The sequence below is a fragment of the Pyxicephalus adspersus genome, chromosome 5, assembly GCF_032062135.1.
Source record: "Pyxicephalus adspersus chromosome 5, UCB_Pads_2.0, whole genome shotgun sequence".
Lineage (NCBI taxonomy): Eukaryota > Metazoa > Chordata > Amphibia > Anura > Pyxicephalidae > Pyxicephalus > Pyxicephalus adspersus.
In genome coordinates this window covers 112,786,734-112,811,357 of record NC_092862.1, presented here as the reverse complement: position 1 = coordinate 112,811,357, position 24,624 = coordinate 112,786,734, and the positions used below count along the sequence as shown (strand labels likewise).

At 36.1% G+C, this 24,624-nt stretch overlaps 1 protein-coding gene across 3 annotated transcripts in view; it reads left to right on the top strand.

Moving 5' to 3' along the window:
- CREB5 (cAMP responsive element binding protein 5) overlaps positions 1-24,624 on the top strand; it is a 257,480-nt gene that overhangs the window by 47,713 nt on the left and 185,143 nt on the right. For all 3 annotated transcript variants that reach the window (XM_072412475.1, XM_072412473.1, XM_072412476.1), the window contains exons 2-4: positions 6,735-6,806; positions 9,557-9,650; positions 19,537-19,652. In XM_072412475.1, coding sequence (XP_072268576.1) covers positions 6,753-6,806; positions 9,557-9,650; positions 19,537-19,652 — 264 coding nt within the window. In that variant the 5' untranslated portion in view covers positions 6,735-6,752. The remainder of the gene's footprint in view (positions 1-6,734; positions 6,807-9,556; positions 9,651-19,536; positions 19,653-24,624) is intronic.

Genomic DNA, 24,624 nt, shown 5'->3' with positions numbered 1-24,624 from the left:
TTCAGCCCCCTAACAAAACATTGCAGTTCTTCCTTTTTCAGCTTCCCACTTAGTCATACTGTCATTTGAATGCAATGCTCCACAGCATATTTTATCTGAAAATGTAATACACGATGACAAATAGTTTTCCTCTGAATTCCAGGAGTTAGCTGGGCTGGAATCCTCTAGCGTTGATGTAATCACTCAACAATTATGCTGTGTGATGTAATCTCTGAATGGTTAATAAGCCTGTAATCGGTCGCTGCTCATAAAAAACTGGCTTTCCTCCACTGGTGGAATTCAAATGAGTTTACCATTTGGAATTTGTGAAAACAAACATTGTTGCGAGGCTGTATGTAGACAGCAGAGTGAGAGGAAGGAAATACCAGCTATGGACAGAGAAAGTGCTGTTCTATCCATATTATCGCATTCATAAAACTCAAGAACTTTGCTTGGACCTCATCACCTGCCAGTGCACATTTATTTTGGAGGAAATAACAATAAAATTAAAAATGCTTGAACTTTTTTTTCTTGGCAGGAAAATGCTATACAGTGTGGCCAAGTTATCTTCGCATGTGAAATTCAGTCCAATCACCTTTTGATTTCATAACCACAGCCAAATTAAATATACAGCCTTGCCATTGAAATGCTATGGGGTCAGGTTACTAGTGTTGTTGGGAGTTGTGAAACCTTTGCATGCTGAGGTGATGCGTAATTGAAAGTTTAAATGGATACATTTACTAAAAATACAGGTTACTTGCATTTCAGATATTCACATGCTTGTTGTCAGGTCAGTGACTCAAGTAGTGAAGTATATTTTGAAAGGTGTAGAATTAAAGCAAGGACCTTTGAAATAGTGGGATCTTACTTATTTGTGTCCTAATAGGTTTCTTTTAAATTAAAAATTTCTCTTTAGTTAGTAAACTAATGATTTACAGAATAACTCAACTTATTTAGTAAAAGGCTTTACGTTGGCACTTACCATTAGGGCATTCTCAATCTCCCATTTTTGTGTCTACAATATAAAATAAATTAAAAATTCAAGACATCAGAAACCCATTGAAATGGTAAGAGTTCATACTGGAGCATTTACACCCAGAGATCTCACCAATGAAGTGTTGCGAGATATGAGCGTTTTGGGGGGATATAGGTCTCAGTATCTACAATAAACATCATGGTGTGTCAGATTACAGATATATTGAAGTAGAAATTTAAGTTTTCCAGTTATCTCCTAATACTTATCCTCCTCACCCTAATTCTCAACCAGCCTCTTAAAATATACTCTTAATACTTACCCTTCCTAAACATTGATATTTAAAGCTGAGCAATCACTGAGAGATTATGTAACCTGCCATTGCTGAACTCCTAATGCTAATTACCTGGATATAAAGCTGATCTTTTGGTTTCATGTTTTCTAGTTTTAGGTTACGCACCTGAATCAAGCTTGTAGATAACTGTGTGATGAGTTCTGTGACAATTAGCTGAACACCTGAACTGCATTCTCATTCTGGGTCAGTGATTCCCAAGGTGCTAAAGGCAGAGAGTCAAAACACCAACCAGGCAAGCTGTGTTTTTCAGAACCAGGCCTGAATTTGTAGTTTGCATAACTTTGAAAAGAAGGTCTGCTTTAACATTTAAAATTAACCAATGCCTAAATTGGCAACCTAACACAATTACCTTCCAAACTCAGAAGGTCTGCTTCACTGGCTGATCTTGCTTCCCAAATCACCACTAAATGTAGGTTAATGCCTATAAAGTAATACATTTAGGATTATACTTTGCTTATACCAATCATTCACAACACTGGGCTCAATGTCACAAACATTCCAGGTTGAGTTCTTTGGAATGCAGATCAAATTAAATCTCATAGGAAGACACTCTAGTTGATTGAAGGGGAGAAAAGGGGAGTCATCCTGGCCAAAGTGCTTCAGAAGATGGGGGTAAAGTAAACATGGTTGTAATTTTGTTAGCATATCACATATAGTAGGTGGTTGGGGAGGCGCTTGATAAAGTGCATAGTCTTGTCACTAGCTGTCCCTCAAAGGGCTCACAATCTAACATGCCTACCATATATATAATATGTCTTCAATACGATATATATGAGTCTAAGGTCAGTTTTTAAAGGGGGAAACCAATTAACCTAGCTGCGTGTTTTTGGAATGTGGGAGGAAACGGGAGTACCCGGAGGAAACCCACATAAACACAGGGAGAACCTGCAAACTCCATACAGATAGTGTCTTGGCCTATATTCAAACCTGTGGCCTAACTTTGAATAGGCCAGAGTGCTAACCTATGATCCACCAAGCCACCTTTTACAGTACCTATTTCACTGCAAAGTATTACTTTATTGCAGGGAGGGGAATGAGGGAGACATAAGGTACAGACAGAGGGAACAAATTGTGGGTACATTGCACAAAGCTTATCATACTGTCAGTATGCTTTGCCATAATGTGCTTTACTGCAACGCAAAGATGCAAAGCCGAGTTTCAAATCAGAGAATACATATTTATATACTGATGTCCTCTGTCATTGTACTTTGAAAGTCAGACTTGAAACAGACCTTGGCAACCACAAAATAAGTAAACAAACAGTAAATGTGACGATTTTAAAAAAAGGGCTTGACCACTTTCACCGGTAATTTACGTAAAACGCAGAATTAGTATCTGGGAAACTAAAAATCACACTGCGGTACAAAAAAATAGTCTTTAAACATGAATAGGATTATACACAATTTGGATAATAGATCCGCTTTAAAGATGTCGGCCTGTAAAGACTGAAATCATTTGGATTAGAGGATAAAGGATGATTTTAGAGGATATCTGCTCATTGCCATTAGTGAGATAAATGCGTCAAACCGGTGAGCTTTTTGGCAAATCATTTTCAGCTGACATGAGAAATACAATCAGATAGCTGTCTCTCAGTCTATCAAAGTATTAGCTTGTACAATCCAACTCTAAATCTGGGTCCTTTTTCAATACCAGGGAGTGGACATAAATGCCGAAGGCAACCAGATTTTAATATTTCCATCATACATTTTTTTATGATGTATTACATAATCCTTAATCTGGATACTTTAATAAAAACTATTAAAGAAATAATGGCGCACATGAACTGACATGCCTATATCCCGCCAGTAAACTTCTATAGTGCTTACCCAATACACGGTGATTGGTCAGCCCTGTGCAACCGCCATGACACATTATTAAAAGAGAACGATTGTATACTGCATATTTTTCAAATGTTGCTCATGGAAAATGCAATTTTGAACTAAAAGATTTTAAAGCATTGTGGGGAACATTTATTTACACAATTATATCTCTGATTCGTAGTGCACTTTTGTTGCAGGTAGATTGAGATTTGTGACCAAAGCAACAGTTTTGATTTTGTGGTATTGCACAGCCAAATAACAACTTCCTAATAGTAATACAGTGTACTGCACTTGCTCAGTGTGCGTAGAGATGGCCACATCTAATCTCTATAGGTAACATACGTAACAGGGTGGCAATTTGGGACCACATTTAGCAAGGAATTATCACTCCATAGTAGGATGTTCCAGAATAAGACTTTTGCAGAGGTTAATCGGTAATATGTTTTAGTTTTTCATATTTTAAAGGACTGAAAACATTTTTTTTAATTACATTAACATGTTAAAAGCCATACTGTTGGTTTTATTGCTTGGATTTAATGGTACCCTTAGTATCTGGTGCCTTTATGCCTAAGAGCCTGTGTATTACATGTAATTTGTCCTTTGATAGTATTGCATCAAGGAAAAGTCTTCTGTATATTGTACAATATATTTTGCATCAAATTATAAATAAACCTATCCATTCTAATGTTTATATGTGCTGGAAAATGACCAAGACAACAAGTTCAAGATGAGAACAAGAGGTGGAACTGAGGTTACTCAGCAGGCTTCTTTGCTAGGATGAAATACCGTCGTCATCTACGAGAAAGTTAAGAGCACAACAGCTGTTCCTCCAAACTGAGAGGTGCAATCCAAGGTGGATAAAGTGGAACTCAAGGGAAATAGCTAAATACACACATCAAATACAGATACTGAAGGGGATATATTTAGGTGTGTGTATTTAGTGACAGTAAATGTTACATGAACCAATCAATCACTGCAGGATAATCTTCTTAGTGCATGGTGCCACCAGGAGGCACCAGGAAATGCCTGTTGACCATATGTATGAACTTATCAAAACTCTCCAGTACTGGAAAAGACAGACTAGTATGTGAGAATCTGGGTAATCCAGAAAACCCAGAATGGATTTCTTAAAAATCATTTGCAATTAAATTGGCAAATGTTTTATTCCAGATCCATTCCAGTTTTTCTGAATCACCCATGTTCTCCCATGACAGTCTATCTTCTCCAGTCTCAGCGAGCTTTCATAAATCAGATCCAATACATTCGTTTCATGCATTCTGTTGTTTTCAATCAGTCTGGTTAACATATTGTAGCATGTCATAAAAACATAAAAAATAATTTAGACACCTACCTCTCCCATTACATTACATATACATTACAGTGATATTTAACCACTGTGGCGCACAAACTTTGGAGACATTGCTTTTGAGAATTTTCTTGCCCTAGGATGGATGAGAAAGGCCGTACATAAGTATCCTGTTCTGCACTTGATGGAAAATCAGCAAACTGGACCATTTTGTGCTGCAGGGCTTTGAGTGGCAAAGAATAGTAAAAACATAAAGCTTTTTTTTCCTGGTGTCTGACTTCTGGTTGACATTAAACATCTAACAGATGCCACATTCTATGCATTTGGGTGATTGAGAAAAGTTTAAAAAATAAATGCAGAACAAATGCTAGATGTCTGTATTTACTACAATTGCAGTCATTTACCCAGTGCATAATCAATGCTTTTTGGAGAATTTGGGTTGCAAACAATTCTGAGTTGTAGGCAAAGCTCCAAGATGGATATGAATTAGAGTTTGTTTTAAGGTGCTTTTACCTGTTCAGAATTTGTGAAAAGTTTAGTGTGCAAGCTATGTATAGATAGGTGTATGCTCTTCCGCCACAAAACTGCAAATTAAAAGTTTGTGCATTGGCATCAACACTATTTTTTGCTATCCTGTGATTTTTAAAGAACTTCTTGTTACAAAACAGGACTTAGATTGACTTTAAATTCTCAGGTGCCCGTGGGCATTATTACTTTGTATGGAATTTATTACAATTGAGGGGCTATTAGCTAAAATGTACATAGACTGACAGCCAGCTACATGATATACCACACTCCTAATACTACTGAAAAGATCTTCTTTGTGTCTTTTTGTTCTTTGAGTTGGTGCTAGTATAGGTTTTCATTGTCAGTGGTCAATGACAACTTATCTTACTTATTCCTTATTTAAATCACTTGTGTTGCATAAACTATTCAATATCTCACATGATTTAGAATAAGTTATAGCACAGAAAAATAGCTAAAGTGTGTAATAAAGTATATAAAAGATAACCCCAATCACATATAAACTTTAACGTACATGGTAATTTCAAAAGTAACGTTTAGTATTAGAAAATCTATAGCTTTTATTATGATAATAGCAAGTAATCCTGGTATGAAGGTCTTTGTAGGGTCACAATGTTCTTTTACTGAGTCCCAGTTATGTTCTGACATTATCACACAGGCTCTCAAAAGAGACTACTGAGAGCCATAAACTTCTCATTAGCTAATGTAGAAAAAACTAGTTTTTCTTCAACATAATAAACGTAATAAAATGTATAAATTTGACTTATCTCATCCTGTATATTATATTGGCAATTAACACAAAACTACATTTTAGTTAATGTTTCTATGAAATGGTAATGTTTACCATCACTAAAAAACTAAAACCTACCTGTGTGTATATAACTGATGATGATGGGGATACCCTACCCCATTGTTTTTATGCAACCAATGGGTATTAATAGTGTTTTTAGAGGTAAAGGTGTCCATTTGGGTCCTTAGGTTTCATTTTAGTCCAGATATTATTTTCCAGGAGTGGGATAAACTGATTTCTAAACTGGGATGCAAAAGTATCCACTTCTTGACCAAATTAATTATCACTTTGCAAAGAAAATATACAATGACATGCAAGGCATTTTGCTTGTATATAATTGGATAAAGTCAGCAAACGTCTATCTCATTTAATAAGGTAAATGAATATCCCATTACTACATAGTCCCATTGGAACTTAAATTGGCACACAGTATAGCAATAAAAGAAAAGTAAAATGCAGATAATATTGAAATCAATAAAAAACTAAACCTACCTCTGTCCATGCATGCTTCTTCTGTCCACCCATCTAGATTTTTTATATGTATCTGCGTTCCCAGCCAACCATGGTTTGGGGTATCCCTATGCCATCGTAGGTCAATTGCAACCTTTCATTTGCTGGAAAAGTAAAAGTCATTGCCGTTCTTGTGTGTATGTGTCATTGCATTCTGGTATTAGTTGTGCTGTTATGCTGATATTTGAAGCTCCCCAGTACCTGAAGGAGTCCATGTTTGTGTAATTTCAGCTGAAGTAATAAATATACTGGATAATGAGGTTAACCATTCAAAAAGAGCTGTTGCCCATTGCAAACAATACCCCAAGTGTCTTCTAATTAGGGAATAGAGGAAAAGCCAAATGCTGACTGTTTCCTGTACATAACAGACTTTTTCTCTTTCATTCAGTTTTCATAAATATAGGATGAATACAGTATATTGATGAATGTCATGATATCCTGAAATTAAAACTAATTATTACCATTTTTCTTTTTAGATATATGAAGAATAAGAGATGAATTTGGAGCAGGAACGGTCATTTGTATGCAATGCTCCTGGTTGCTCACAGGTAAGTTTCCATGCTAAACATTTATATAAATTTGTGTTTTTCGGGGGATAGGGGCAGCACTAGGAGGAAAGCTGGTATCCTTCATGTATGCTGACAGGGAACAGAAAGATATAGCAGATATACCAGATTTATTGTTAAACTGCAATAGAGAAAAAAAACAACCAGGTTTGCTGTATCACATATATTTATGCTATGTTTGGCTGGTGTTAGGCTTTTTGGGCAAAACATTTGGTGGTTATGGTGTCCTAAAAAACGCTGCATATCCATTTTAGTCCCTTGTGCATTACCAGCCATTTAAAATTAATAGACGTCTTTAACGCAATGCACATTAACACATGACACAGGCCCATCAACACACAGTAATGAAAAATGTGAATGGGTCCTTAAATTTAGTCTTAGCCTTAGCTTAATGGTTGGATTTTTAAATTATTTTAAATAATGAAGAATGCAACATGAGTTGAGGGAAGACCTAAGAGTTGGCTAAATTACTGAAATCTCCATAAATTGAAGAAACCATTTATAACTGTCCCCTAACAGATTCTATCTATACATAAAATATCAATTTGGATTAACTAAATCTTTATTTAAATAAAGAAAGAAAGAGGAAAATGGTCTCTTTAAATGAATTTTAAATGTTTCATTGTTTGTTGCAAAGCATTGTGCTGCTTAGACAACTGAGTGACTGCTTCGGGCTATTGTACTCCAATCAGTAGTGACCTCATAGAGCTGCCAAGGCTTTACTTGGCCTCTTCTCCCTGTGATTTGTTGTGGTCATCAGGAAAACAAATTAGCATTGCATAAACACTATTTAAAACAATCATTTTAAGCAAACATGGCAGATTGATGTTCATGAACACATTTGAGTTGTCTATATGCTTGTTTTATTATATCGGTGAGGCAGAATTGTTATCAGAGTTTTGCCACAATTATCTAACAGTAATAATTTTAGCATTGCTGTCATGTTGGCAGACTCTGCAAGATAGGAAGCTGGCAAACTTCTAGCCTTTAAGTGTATTTCTATATGAATGATTTAAAGACTGAGTATATAAATTTCCCTGCTGTTCATAGTAAGATTTTATGGGTTGTTGTGGCATAGATGAGTCCATAACGTAGGACCAAAAAAGTCATAAAATGTATCAAGTTGCTATATTATTGGAAATAAACAAAGTAAACATCAGAAAGCAATTGTACACAAGGCATGAAACGTTTAACGGCCCTAGCGGTTCATTGCTTTCCGTTTTTTTATGTCTAAAAGCGGTACGTTGTTTTTCATGAAAATTTATTTTACAGTATAATATAATAGTATGAGTATAATAAAGTTTGAAACACAAAATCATGTAAAAACAATAAATTGAATAAATTGAAAATTGATAAATAAATTGAATAAATTAAAAAATCTCATACTACTATTATATATACTGTAAAATAAATGTTCTTGAAAACAATGTACTGCTTTTACACATAAAAATCCACAGTATTGCATTCAATACAGTTATTTTGTAATGAAAGCAATACAAATGGAGTTTGAATTTCCCGCCCCGCCAGCAACGTACACACCCACCGACAGTACTGGGAATTCCCCAGTGACTCATTGTGTGCAGAAGCAGGAAGAAGGAAGAAGAAAGAAGACGGAGATCACGGTGCTGGATGCTGGCGGATCAGGTAAGCGCTCTATTTACTAACCTTCCCATAGGTTTACATACCCCGAGTGTGACTCTGGGTTACCACTTTTAGCAACTTTTTTCTACCCTGAGTCACACTTGGGGTTACCTCTAGGGAAGTTAATACAGTTGTGTTACCTCTGTTACGATACAGCTAAAAGCAAAGTGTAAAATTCTACAAAAATGGACAAAAGAAGAATACTGAGCAAATAATCTGAAATTACCCAAGATGCTATATAAAAAAAAAAAACCTTCTTTATGGGAACTACAGAAATGCAAAAAATAGACTACAGGAGCATCTAAAGAGCTTTGATAAGCCACATTCTATAACAAAGTGCATTGTCCCTATTAATACAAACAGTTAAACCTATGAAATCCATAACACTTAACACATAACACATGAACACATAAAACAATGCGTTAACACTTCCGCCGCCGGGGTAAATAGGGAACATTCCCTCTCCTTCATATGCATTGCAGAGGAGAGGGAATTCCCTTCAGGGAGCCACAGCAAGAGGAGGCTCAAGAGCCGCATGCGGCTCTGGTAGTTTGTTCTGGCCTAGTCTCCGGAGCCGTGGGTTGCCGGCCAGCATTAGGTCAGATTGGCTAGGGGGTGTTAGGCCAGAACAAACTATCGAATCAACGAACTAACCATATCTGTCCTAAAGGCCGGAGTTTGTCGACCTCTGGTGTACACAAACACACAAATGGAGAATATGATTGCTTTGTCTAAGAGGATATGTATACTACATAGACATCTGATTGCCAGTTTCCAAATGAACATCGATGTTTGTGTGAAGCAGTTTTGTTCCTTTATCCTCTAACTGTATACATGGCTATGATGATGTTGACAAAGACTAGTTTGTCTGTAGTGCTTCCTCTCTGCAGGCTGTCCGCTCTTCCTTCATATTGCCCATAACTAACAAGTAGGTAATTCATTTACTATTCTTTCTGTAAGTTAACACCAACCATAAGTAATTTCTGGTTACTTATTCATGTCTTAGAAGACATCAAGTGATTGTGTTACCTTCAAAGCACAAGATGTATTACATGTTTTACATATATGTATGTATATGTTTTATCTTACAGCGGTTCCCCACCGAGGATCACCTGATGATTCACAGGCATAAGCATGAAATGACCTTGAAGTTTCCTTCAATAAAGAATGATAACATTCTGTCAGGTAAAATATAGCACCACTTATGATTTCATTTAAAAAACAATATGTTTAAAATAATATTAATTTGCATTTTAAAAGATTAAAATACTATTTGAACTGATTTGGTTTCTTTTGATTACTTTGCATAACATCTTTATTAAATAATCATTTTTTTCTGCTTGGTTTTTGTGTTACAATATCTTGTTCGTCCTAAAGTTCAAGCATTGCAAGCATCACTACAATATAACAATATATTAGTACAACAATTTAAGCAATTTATTTTTACAACATAGTTGGCTTTCTTTAGGTAATTGACTTTAGGCTTTTGAGTGTTTCCATTGAATTCTAATGCAGTTACATTTCGGTCTTCTCTAATAAATTCTGCTTTTATATGATTCTGTTTTAGCTTGTGTAAGTTCTTTCACTAAACAAAATACTTTGTATACTGGGTAATACTGGCCAGGTCACCATTTTGGTTTGGGGAGCACAGATATAATGATATGGGCTTCTGGGTTTATTCAGGAAAACTAGGAATGACCTTTAGAGTACTACATCAGGAATCACTAGCCAAAAACAAAATACCACAGTGGTTAAATGTTTGTGGGTTCTTGGACACTCTTTTGTATAACCTCTAGTGATCATACATTCCAAACTACCTGTGAATATAGAGATTCTGATAAAAAATTAACCTAATTGGTATTTGTCTTGATAAACCTCCTCAATGTATAATAATACAGCTTTTAAAGAGAATGCCATTAGAGAAGACTGAAATAGATAGGCAGCTTCAGTGAAGCAATGACTATGAACCTGCAACAGCTCAAAGAACAGCTGCTAAAAACAGCCATGAGAAGCCAAAATCATGAGATCACAAACCGAAAACTCTACCAAACTCTTTACACAAAAACAAGAATAGAAAGGGACATCTACTAGAGTCACCTTGGGGAAAGAATTTTTATAGGCAGCACTGGGAGTTAATATGCTCAAGTGTATTGATGAGTGATGACTTTATTTGGATTCAGTTGAAGCACATGCAAAGTTTACATAATACAAATATATTGGATAACACAGACCCAAACAAAAAGAGTTGGTCCTATTTATTAAAGTATCTTTCATTTATATCTATATTTCCTCACAGTCACCAGACTCATTAAACTGCATTTTTGAACCTGATTAAGAGCTTGTGTGCACAGACTTTTGGTCGGGTCTTATTTTACATCCACACAAGTCAAAGCAATGCAAAGACATTCTGAGGACAAGGTTAGACATGACCAGCTGCTAATACATATTCTACAAACTGGGTTTTAAAACAAACATATTTTCATTAGATTTTAGTTCTACTTTATTTGATCCTTTTTAACTTGTATATAAATGCCATTCCATTCTCCGACTGCCATTGTTCACTGCAATGTTTTGTGACCCAGCTAACACTTTACTGCCCAAACATAAATATTTGTTGTACACCCTTTAAGGCATACATACTGGCTTGGCACAAGAGCAGCGTCATATATATGCATATATGGGTGACCTACATATTGGCTATGCTGCACTGTATGAGAATAATGAATGCTGCAATGTTTTTCCACCTCTTTCCCTTCTGTCAAAAGCCTTCTTAACTAGACAACACACTCTTCAGTCTCTCCACCCAGACATAAGCAAAATCAGCAGAATTTCTAATTACCATTGTCACCAGTATTGTGCATACTCATCATTTTATTTTGTTTATTTTATATACTATGCAATCTATAGACAAAAATGCAATATATATATATATATATATATATATATATATGGGGGAGGAGTAGGTAAGAGTTAATTATGGTTGATTATGGTTAACTAAGGGTAAACAAGTATTTAAATGGTAACAGTAGTAGTACAGTGCGTAGTATAAAAAAAAATTATTGGAAGGTTTATTTATTCAATTGCATTATGTTGATTAATGGTCACATGTTTAAACTACATATGAATGAAATAGTAAATACATGTAAAAGTACATTGTTACTCTTTCCAGTTTGTACTTGATGACACTTGCTTCATGTGTCATTTTGCATGTGCCTGCTCCTGCTTTTGTGTAATACACAGCATTCATTTTGTCAGTTAGTAATTGGTAGTAATTTAGTAGAGGTGGCAGGGGAAAGAAGCTGAACATAAGAGATGCATCCTACAATATTTGTTGGATGATTTAAAATCCTTGAATGCCTAAAATAATTTTTACTTAAATACAATAAACAGAGAAAATACATTTAGAAGTACCTCTACATGTAGCAAACTAAAGCTAGAAGGTGTTTGAATGTAAGTATGTAAGTGTAGAAGGGGGTTGTTGATTGGAAATCTTCATGCCACTACATGTTATGAGCATCAAGAGGGTAACGGAGCAACTGGAGTGTACATTAAACTGATGTATGAGTTTTTAGCAGATTTACGCTCAAACAAGCACCCCTCACATTTTATCACAGCGTCTGAAAACTGAACTGACACAGACAGACTGTCTTACACTATAGCAACAAATCAGATGCAAATGTTCATCCTCAAACTGTCACTTTCCTGTCCAGGTTTCAATTTAATTAGCTGCAATGAAGCAACACAGACTTGAGGCAGTTTCCCCCCCAGACACTTTCATAAATAAGGGCAGTTGGTGCCTGAACTATGTTTTTCCTTGTCTTTTGTTTATTATGTGTTTTATGGACCATGGATTACTTTGGGCTATTGTTTGTTTTTTTTTATCATATTGTACTTTTAAGAACACCTTGTAAGTTTGGTATGTGGGTTCATTAAAACATATCACGTCCTATAAAATCACTTATTTTTCCCAGCCCATTGTGACTGTAAACATGCTTATATAATACTCTCCTAAAAACTTATAGGGGTTTCTATTTCTAATGAAACCTGGATTTCTGATTTGCAAGCAGTTTGCGTCTTTAAATGTACGTTTTGAATTTGAAACTGTTGCTCAGCATCACATATCCATTTTAATCCCTAGAATGTTTGCCAAGTGTCTTGGCAAAGTTACTTGCAAAGGAACAATTTGTAACATAGACCTGTGACTTACAGCAGTTGTGAAACCTATTTTGTGTGCTGTGGTCCATAAATAATGGTAGATTTTCTGCAGCCATGGATAGAAAAGCTTAACCCATTGTGTTTTTTAAAGACAATACATTTTTTTTAGTTTTTGATTCATTTCATACCACCCCCGACCTGTGTTAAGTATTTTTTGGGGAAATATACTATTTTGAGTTTTGTGATGATGTTGGGGTTACCAGGGCAGGACTTTACAGTGAGAAAAAAAAAACCTGATGGTTCTATCCTCTTTTACTTTACTAAATAAAAAAGCCTTTGCTCTTGATGCCATTTCTGTCCAAGAGATATCCCATTATTTCTTTTACTTGTCATACCCTGTCACAGGAACATCATCCACTTTCCACTTTTTGTTACAGATCTTTAAGTGCATTTGGGCTTCAAATATAAAGGACATTTTGACATTTATGTAGAGGTGACCACTTTTGGGTATTAAATAAATACTTTATACAACTGTTTTTTGTGTGTTTGTATCTGTCTGAATAGTGCCAAACGTGTTGATTCTTCCAGAAATCCAATGAACTGGTAAATTCCTGTACTCTCAACCTGCATTCACTGTTACCTTAGAAAGAGCTGGATACAATGCTTGCTGAACACAGCTAACAGAAGCAGACAGGAATCAATTTGTCTATTACATGACTAGGGAGAGTAGTAGAGTAGAGTAAATAAAGTCATTGCCCTCTGCCGCCAGCTTACCCCCCACAACAACTTTAACCTCCTAGGTGTTACCCCCGAGTGGGGCTTGGGGTAAAAAAGAAACAGCTGAAAGCGGTAACCTCGAGCCACACTTGGGGTAGCTAAAAAAATAATAAATAAATACTTACCTGGTCCCACCAGCATCCTCTATCTTCCTGCCTGTCCGATAACATCCTCTGGTCGCGTTTTTTTCCTTTGAACTGTCCCCCGGCAAGTGCGCTGATGTTCCCTGGGAGTTCCCGGTGATGTTGGTCGTCGCTAGGGGTGCGGCAGGAATTTCAAATTATTTTGTATTGCATTCAATACAAAAAAACTGTATTAAATGCAATACACTGGATTTATATGACTAAAAGCAGTACATTGTCTTTCATGAAAATTTATTTTACAGTATAATATAACAGTATATTATATTATTATTATTTTTATAACACAAAATTATTTCAAAGTTTATTATTAAATTTATTTTTTTTCATTTAATTAGGTTATTATTTTGACATGATTTTGTGTTTCAAACTTCATTATACTCTATACTATTATATTATACTGTAAAATGAATTTTCATTAAAGACAACGTACCACATTTAGACTTATGAATCCAGACAGAAATGAACTGCCCAGGAGGTTAATGTCCTTTTCCCCTTCTTAATAAACACACTTGAAATCATATTTTGGGTAAACTGTCCATAGCAGCCTTTTATTAACATGACCAATTTTTAATCCGAAAACAATGAGCAAAAAACATTATCCATCAACATTGTAAAGAGCAATGGTGTATATCTTTACAATTTTGCAGGTTTTGTAAAGGTCCTTGAAAGTACCACTCATTTACTAACTTTTGAGATACATCTGTTTACCACCAGGGGCCCTCAGCCCTCAGCCCACCACACCGCTTTAGGGACAATTTTCATGTATCCCTTCACACTTACCAGGCCTCACAACAACCCAGTGTACTGTGAGACCCACCTATCCAGAAACCCATACCCTGAGGGGTTCCCACCCCTGCTGACTTGAATTCATTGAACCCCGCTCTCATGGACCAGCAAAACCGCCTAGCTGCCATGACAAACAGCGACCAACCATAAACATAACAAAGTGGCAGGGCAGGTGAGAAATTTTCCTGTCACCTTGCCAAAATTATTGACCTCTCCCCCCTCTTGCCTCCCTTTTTAAATTTTGTCCCTTGACCCTTTTTACCACCCAGTCCCACCATATCACCCCATGTCATCCACCAATCCATTCCTGCCTTAACCTTTCCTTTTCCATGCCTTCCCCCCTCACCCTGTCATGTGGCCCTTCACTTATTACTACTCCTACTACTATATTATCCAGCTCCGGGCCTACTTTTCTGGCAGGACAACAGGTATATTTGCAAACATCAAACAGATACAACAAAACATCCCAATTTTATGGCAAAGGAGAAAACTGTCCTGTAGCCTTAAAACGCTTTCTTTCCTGGGGTGACAATTCTGTACATCCACGGGTAAAAGCATATTACAGGAAGATTACCAGGTGAAAAAAAAAGCCTGAAAAGGAGATGAATGTACCCATCACATTTTTGGTTTACATACACTTTATGCCTGATACAAGGCTGCTAAATGTACCAATGCAGTGTTCCACCCTCATCCCCCCATTCCCCCTCCATCCAAGTACTGCATGTATTATGTTTTATTATTACTACACAGTATTTATATAGCGCCGACATATTACGCATCCATAGTGCATAGTCATGTCACTAGTTGTCCCTCAAAGAAATCACAATCTAATGTCCTTATTATAGTCATATGTATTTAACACAGTCTAAGGTCAATTTTGGGGGGAAGCCAATTAACCTAAATGCATGTTTTTGGAATGTGGGAGGAAACCCATGCAAGCACGGGGAGAACCTGCAAACTATTATGTTTAGTAAATTAAGTATTAAATTCTAAAAAATGCCTCCTGTTGACTTTTTGCAGGCATGTAGGTGGTCGGGGACTGGGAGGATAGACAATGCATGGGTGTATTTTACACTAGCCCAGCTAGCCAAAGTTCAGCTTTAAGCTTAAAACACTGGCAGAGTAAAACAGGTGGAATGTATGCTGGAGTTTATTTTGTTTTCAGTCTGATATGTAAAAGAATTTAATTTTAACAACAGTGATACTGAAGGAGTGAAGTGTAAGAAAAATTCATTTTTGGTCTAGCGCCGGTTCACAAGTATAAATCATCCAAGTCTGAGATTCTGGAAACAATTTGAAAAGTATCACCTCCATGGAACAGGTGTAAATTGAAATGTGGTGGTTTGTGTAAATATAACAGTTTCGGTTGATTTCTTTCTCTTGCTCTCTCCCTCTGTAATAGTTTTGTACAAAATGTGCTGAAAGCTGCAGTGTGACTGTAATTTATTAATGTTGTTAATTGAAAATGGAATTGTTTTATGTTTTGCAGCACTGGTGCAGTACTGAACAGCAAATATTGTATTTAAGTGCTTGTCAATAAAATTGCTGAGTTACATATACTTGGTATTTTGAGTAACTTACTAAAAAGCAAGGTGGTTTATTTAAAACATATTTAAATTATTTTTATGAATAAATAAGTGGTTTATGAAGTGTATCAGAATTGAAGCTGAACCTCAGCCTTATATATCTTAACTTTTAATATTTTATTTAATAAAGGTTCTAGCACCCACTAATACCTAAAAGGGAAAGAAAAATTGTGCAACTCACCTATCCCTGTTCCATCACAGAATGCCATATTCTTCCTTCTTTTGTTTCTACCAGAGATGAGCTTCTGTCATCTTGATTGGTCATGCCCAGTAACGTAACTCCCACATTGGCGCACAGGAGTTCATTCATCCCTGGCACATGCAAAAGAAGCTGGGATTGCCAGATTTCTTTAGTAACCAAATCTCACACTATGCATGCGCAGCTCAGCTTTGTTGCCAGTGTTTAGGCAAGTAAGACAGAATATTGCAGAGGGGACATTGTTGACATCCATCATGGATGGATGACAGGTTTCTGAAACTCAACATCCATAAAACAGAACCCCCCCCACCTTCAAATTTCCACCTGACATCTTTCTGTTAATAACATGGTTATTCAGCCCATAGACACTCTGACTTGGTGTCACCTTTGATTCTTCACCCTTCATCACTTCCCGCATCCAGAACATTTCTCAGTCCTCCCACTTTCACCTGTGCAACATATATAATAAGCTTGTTTCTGACCCCGGAGGCAAACAAACACTTAGTACATAATCCTTTTAGTTCGCCCGAACTACAACTGTACCATCCCCTTCTCTGGCATTTTACTAACCAAATTCTCACCTGTACAGTCTATTATGAATTCTATAGCTTGATTTATATATCCTTTACACCACTTCTCATCTACCACCCTTCTGCAAATCTACACCGCCTCCCACTTCACCCATAAATTAAATTTCTACTACTGTATTTGGCTTTGACTCACTCCACAGCTCCTGTCCCAGCTACATTACTGACCTGATACACAAATAGACTAGGTAGCTGCTTGTCTCTGTTACTCCATTGACACTGAGAATTAAATAACAAAGGTAAGTATTTTTGGGTTGTTGGAACCTTTAAGAAAGGTAGAGATTACTTGGGAACTGGGGAATACAATTTTGACATTTTTTTTGTTATGTGATAGTAGTTCAGCTTTAAGGTAAAAGTGGTCTTGTGGTGAAAAACACAGCTGAAGCCCTTTCCAAAAATGTCAAAAAAAGACTTAATCAAAAACAATTTTTATTTTCTATTCAATGTAAGTTTCATGTTATCCTGGTTTAAGCTTACACAAGGTTAAGGATCCTATTCTGGCCCCCATGTGACAACATTCAACAATGTGAATGACTTTGTTTTTCAGCATTTGACATTGCATATGAGGAGGAAGGGAAGATAGTTACTTACTTCACTAGTACTTCTAGTACTGGGTGTTTTACTTGGCTCCAAATGAGAAAGCAATCAATATTTTGACATGAGTACAGGTTACTTTATTTATGTGGAAAAGTATGTGGATGTATTATGCCACCTCTGTATAAATGCTGCCAGGACACCTGCTGTGTCTCAGAATGTCCTTGGGTCAGTGAGAGCTCTTGAGGGATTGACAGTTTTAAACCACACAGTTAAAATACACGAAAATTGGTTGCAGCACATACATCTGACCCTGCCTAGGCTTACTTTATTGTCCCAGTATTGTAATAAAAATGTGAAGGATGAGGAACTGTTCATCTGAGATCATACCTAGATATATTCTAATGTCAGTACCACTATCACTGTGTGTTGTGGTTTTAACTCCATTTTCTGCCTGCCTCCATACCAAATGACAGAGTGTACCCGTAGTTTTGATAACCTTTGGTATGTATATAATGATTTGAATATATCTAAAAAGCATCATATATGTACACAATTATTTTAATTGGTTTTGTATCATAATGTAGTGCTGATATACCTACTATCTGTACCAATTACATACCTGAAAAAGCAGACATAGCCTGCGAAACGTGTCAGATGATCTCAACATATGTAATGTTTACAATGTATCTAGCCCATATATGTTATAGTGTTATTTAAAACTCTTCCTGAATCCTGGTATATGGAAAGATGCATGCATATTTTTAGAATGAAGTAAAAAAAAGGTAATGTTTTATGATACTAACTGCCATTAAAGTCCCATAGTTTGCTTCTTGTGACTCTAATTCTAATGTAAATGGGTTATGTACATAGTTACCCCACCTAGAGAAGAGTGAGTTTTTTTTTGGTGCTCCTCTAGGGAGTAAAAAAATTCTTGAAGATCTAAGGAAATTTAGATAGGGGAGCTAGTTTGTCGATCCTGGTGAGGCCCAACACTGCAATACCTCCTTGAATAATCTTCTTTTGCTGCCCTGTTAGCAGAAATAGGCAGGTCCTTCACTGTTAGTGTAAATAGTTACCCTGGAATGTTTTAAAAAAAGTTGTGAACTTTCTGAATATTTGATCCAGCATGTTTGAACATTGCAAAATTGAGACAACTGAACAGAGCAGAGGTACTCCATTCATAGAATTAGATAATCCCAATATCTTTCATCTCTAGCCATGCTTCCTTTTTGTATTCAGAGAAATATGGTTTCTGGGGGAGCAAAGCAAGGGTAATGCACAACTCCCAAGAATGACAACTTCCCATGAGCCCATACATAAGAAAGGTTTAATCCTCAGAATGGTAAAGAAACACAGGTTCCATGACCATCTCCTGAATGATTTATTTTCCTATCCTAACCTGAAGCACATAACCTGCATATTAATGTGAACTATAGTTCTGCTTTCACACAGTTAAATCATGTGCACAGATTGCACCAACGAGTATTTCATTTAAAGGCAGCTTTTGCATTCTCCGTCTGGCATAAGTGGCCATACAAATAGTTCTATAGCACAAGACAGGGCCATATAAATCACCTAGAACCTCATACATAAAACATTTTTTTAAAGGTTTTCTTTTAGATGATGCACAGTTAAAGCCGATAAAGGTAAATGGCTTGGACAGAACATTGAACGTAACAAATTCAAGCTTCTGTGCTTTGCCTTCAAATCCCTCTACAATTCTTGTCCCACTTACCTTTCTGATTGGGTAAAAAAATACTCCCCCAGCCACTCTCTTGGTTTCTCCAATGACCTACTACTGACTTCCTCACTCAATACTTCATCACACGCACAGTTTCAAGACTTTTCTAGAGCTGCCCCGACTTTCTGGAATGGTCCTCCTCATCCTATTCATCTTGCGCATACTTTCTCCTCATTTAAAAGAGCACTAAAACCCCTTTTTTTTTTTTTAAACTTGCCTACCCATTTTCTTCTGTCTTTTGTAACCATCACTACTTCCCACCACTACATATCTCCCCATCCTATTGTGTGTTATTTCCCCACCTACTAGATTGTAAGCTCTTATGGGCAGGGTCCTCCTCTACTGTGTCACTGTCTTTATTTGTCTGTCATTTGCAATGCCTATTTAATGTACAGCGCTGCGTAATATGTAGGCACTAAATTCAGTTTACTAATAATAATATTCAAATAATATTAATAATAATTATAAAACATGTGACATTAAAACAAGTGAATAGGTTTAATGTAATTATGAAAAAAAAGATATTTCTAATATTAATCTGCTTGTAATTTTCTTTAAAGATCAGACACCAACTCCAACTCGGTTCTTGAAAAATTGTGAGGAAGTGGGGTTATTCAGTGACATTGACTTGGAACAGGAGTTCAGAAGTGCACAAGAGGAAGAAAACACTAAAAGGGTAAGTAGTTCTGTAAGCATATATATGTATACAGTGTGTAGCTATAATTCAAAGGATCTGGAATAATTTGTTCTGTACAATATCTGAATTCCATATGAGCCTATTTTAAACAATCATTTAAATTAATATTTGAAAATACCTAATAATAAATGTCAATTCAATGTCAAATCAATGCTCCTCCTGTGTCTTCCATAGTTTGAGGCATATATATTAGGTTCCCTAATGCTACAGAAAATGTTAGGGAACAGCAGAGCAGGCTACTGACATCTCAGTTTTATAAAAGTCAAACAATGCATTACTGTTTAATTTACATGTATATAATTTGTATTTCTTATAAATCACTTACCATATAGCAATAAATACAATATTGTAAAAAAGTTGTATAGAAAAAACAGGTGCCATACTTGGTTCCTCCAGTTTGTCTTCCCAATAAAGCAATTAGTCTTCACTATTAAAAAATGCTCATGCTTAAACCCATTTGGCTTACTTATTTTTATTCTCAGTAAGGAAAAATAAAAGGCAATTTTATGGGTAAACAATATTCAGTATGTCAATAAGATCTGCAAAAGAGATGAGCTTTAAATGTGTTGGATAAATACAGATTGATACATTTACGTTGTGTGTTTGATGATCCTGACCAGTGTATGAAAATCCAGATGGCATTATTAAAAATAACAAGGTATATATAGCCAGGACTAATGTTCTGTGCAAAATAGGGAACGTTTACTTTAGAATAATGCATTCATCTTGCTACAGGTGGGTAATATATGACTCTCGTAGGACCACTGGGAACAAACATGAACACGTGCATTGGTTTTCATTCATCCACGCCTTTGCATGCTTAAAGTAAGCCGATAACTGGAACATGTTACATGCTTTATAATGAGAACCACATTTGTGTAGACTTCTAGAGCTAGCATAGTTTCATTTTAATTTCAGGCACTCATTCCCAGTACTATTATGTTCATTTGTGTTCTCAAAGTGTGTCCATGGGTGATTGAACCATACTGTAAATTATTATTTGACAATAAAAAGGTCCTGTTACTGCAAAACTGCTCAGTGTAAATTGTATTATAGAGAAAGTTAAATTTGTTTCTAGACTGTAAAATATAAAAAAAAAAGTTTGGGGATATTTTTTAAATTATTCTATTTATCTACTATTTACTGAGTGATGGAAAATCCAACATTTTGCAGTTGTCTGCAAAGGAAGGTCAAGAAAACAATCTTGGAAACAGGAACACCTGTTCTGATGTTAACTCTCACCTTGAAAAAATATTTTTTCACTTTCCGTTGTGTCTTTGATTTTAAACATTCTCTCCTCTACCAAAAAATACAGATGTACACAGGCTTGTGATACACTTTACCAGTTATCTTTTGACCGAATCCTATCACAAAATTCCATTTCCCCTCTAATAAAAACTCCTAACCTAACCTTTCAGTCTAACTTTCTGTGCCTAAACCCTTGATAACCCTTGACCCGGTTTAACCTGAGAAATGTAAAATCATCATCCCAAGATCCTTTCACATATAACCTAGTATTTTACAAATTTATATGACCTTGTATTTTATTTTGTATGGCTCAAATGGGTAAATTATGCTTAGAAAGCATGGGAGGCACAGACAGTAGACCTTTTTTCCCAAAGTATCAAAAATCTATATTTATTGGCAGCAGACACAAACTTTGTCTTCTGTTTCCCTGTACTTCCTATATGGAAAACAAATAACATTTGTTGTTTCTAACATACACACCTTAATAATATACACCTTACTACAGAAGTATACAAGACATGTAAAAACTAAGTAATGTATTATATCTTTCAAACTTTTCATGTAGATATTTTCCTTATGAACACAAAAAATTACTTAGGGCCTCAAACTTGCCTAAACTTTCAGCAGATGGCTTCTATATCTACTATATAATATGCACTTTTGAATGATGTTGCCTTTAAAACATACGTCTTGTGGGAAAACGGTAAAATGCCATGTGGTGTGTTAGGAGAGGTTCAGTTTTCTGTAATTAACCCCACGATGGGACCTCAGGTGGTAATGCTACGAGTTGATTATGTATGAAGGGCTCTTAAACAAACATGACCACTACTGAACTCTCTCGTAAATTTTCCTTCTCCCCATTTGCTCTCTAGATGAAAGTCCCTAATGAACTAAAAGCATTGTAATTATATGTTGGTGATCTTCCTGAGGAAAAATATGCTTCACACAACTAGGAAATCAGTCAAGGTCATGTAATAGTGAATAGAATTTCCTCTTCTATTCAGATTAGGAAACCTTGACTGTCCAATGTACTTGCCAGGGCTGAATCGGAAATAGCTTGTGGTAGAGCAGTTCTTTTTTTCATTAGTGAGAATGATAAGGCTGATGAATGTGAAGTACTCATTTGAAGTTTGACATTATAACTGTGACATCAAGGTTTACTGTTGGCACAATAAGTCAAATTGTTTAAAAAGTGATTATCATTAAATAGGTGCAGAATGGAGTCCAATAAGGGGCAGGGAGGTAGCGATAAAGGGGGGTGTAGGACAGTTGCAGGCCATAAGCCGATTGGAGGAAACAGGTGGGGTGACAGGTTTACAATAAAAGAGAAAAATAACGTTTTTGCTGAATTTTAAATGGCAGTAAGTTTGCTCAAGTGTAAAAAAATAACCTTTAGTACAGGGACTGGTGCAGCCGAAAGACCCTTAAACTGAAATTTATGTAACTGTACTAGTGGTTTTAATCCTTCTTTAGGACGATGATAAAAGCTGCATACATTACAATACTAAATGGAACGTGTAGCACAGAAACACAATGTTCAAAAAAAAGTATGGGATAAATAAAGAGCATAAATTCTTGCTGGATACGTACAAAGAGAATGGCATTAAAATGAAAGACACATGTTCCCAGTTGGTTAGAACTAATAAACTGAAAAACTTGTAAAACTATAAAGTTGTATGGTTAATGTAATAATTCTGCGCTGAAAACGCCTGGTAACTGCAATGGAAAACCACTATATGATGTTAGCTGTGGTGGTAGTTTAACACTGAGAAAGTAGGAGATATAATTTTTAGAATCCTGGCTGTAACAGGATACAGTGTGAAAATGATGAGCATGCACTGGATCTGTTATATTATTGGCAAGGATGTGAGTACAACTTTATTTAAAATGTTCGCAGGTCAAAGCTTTCTGTAAGGTAATTGGAACATTGTCTGAATAGTTGATTAGTGTAATCATTCTATTTTGATACATATCCATCCAATAAAACAAGTATATAATTATGTAATAGCAGACATTCCAAGTTTCTAACCTTTGCCTGCTGAAACCAATAGTCATGGACATAACAGAGCCTACTGCATCACGTGGTATAGTTATATAATCCTTGCAACTATAACCAGGTTGCAAAGAAGCAGAAGCATGTGCTGCTGTTTGCTCTACACCAAATGTTAAGGCTGCTTTTCTTTCCCTTAGACTTATAGGTCCTGATTTATTAAAGCTCTCCAGAGCTGGAGAAGATACACTTTTATTGGTGAAGCTTAGTGATACAGCAAGCCTGGAATGGATTTCCTAAAAGTCATTTCCTATTTGTTAGCAAATGTTTTCAATCGTGGACCAGATCCAGTCCAGGTTTGCTGGATCACCCAGCTTTACTGATGAAAGTGTATTTTCTCCATCCTTGGAGAGCTTTTTTAAATCAGGGCCATTTCTAACAATGGGGACACTCATATCACATTGGAGATCGGCATAAACCAGACAAACTACCACACCTGTTTTGCATCAAACCAGATGAACCATAGATTTTTTGTTGTCTTTTGCAAAGAAAAAGGGTGAGTGATAAAAGTTAGTCATTACTGTATAGAAGATGAATAAATAATAAAATGAAAATGAATAAAATGTATTTTGCTTTCCATGCCAACTTTAGTTAGTACTAAAGAGTAATGAAGTAAATCATCTGTTTTGTTAAATTTAAATATCTAGTATGTACAGTCAAACTTTTTCCCCAGCAAAACTGTATGAAGTATCATATTCCTCCTACAACTACCAATCATTATTTTCAAGTGTCGGGTTAGGAAACAGAAATATGTACCTGGTAATCCCATCATCTACCAACCCAGAACCTTCCTAGGCAGGATGTTAGTAATGCTATAACTACTATTGCGGTTAGCTGATTGAAGTTCTTTATAAAAACTTGTGCTGTAATCTCTGCCCCAAGCAAGGCTGTTGAACTTCCACTATTTCTCAGCATTGTATGCTCAAGTAATTGGTAATATGGTACTCTGCTTGGACTTGTACAGCCAGTCGCATAGTGCTATGGACATGGGAAAGTGTTGGGCTTAGGGTAAATGTTTAAGCTAAACTCCACTCAAACATCCAAAAACAAAAAAAACAGATGGAATGAAAGGAGCTATTTTACCTGCCAAAGGATGTCTCTCCGGTTCTGAGATTTAAATACTGTAGTTCTAAATTGTGCTTCAGTGTTAGGTATCGTATATAAAGTAGATTTCGTATGAAAGGTTAATTTCTGGTAGTAGCTGTAGTGGATTTATGGTTAGATAAAGGGACAAAAAGGTGTCAGTATACTGCCTCAATGAACTAAAATAAAACTAAGAGGGTACAAGAGCAGATTTTACTTCTTCTTTCCCACGTTATCCTCATGGTTGTACAACCATTATCATTGCCAACAGGTCCTTGTCCTACACAAATGAAATTCAGCAGTCGCCTCTAGGTAGTTTAGAATGATAATCATAACTACCATCTGGTCAGAGTATTTCTGAGCCCCCCCTGGTCCCAAAAGGTGCTTAGTCAAAACACCATGGATAACTGTGGTGCCTATGCTAGCCTAGTATATTATGCAAGTACCTATTTGCCAGTCCTAAACCATCATGTGTACAAGGTTATTTATAAGCAGTTAGCATTGTCAACCTAAATCCATCCATGGGTCTATGTGGTCTAAGTGTTCTGATAGAAATGCCTTTGCTGGTGC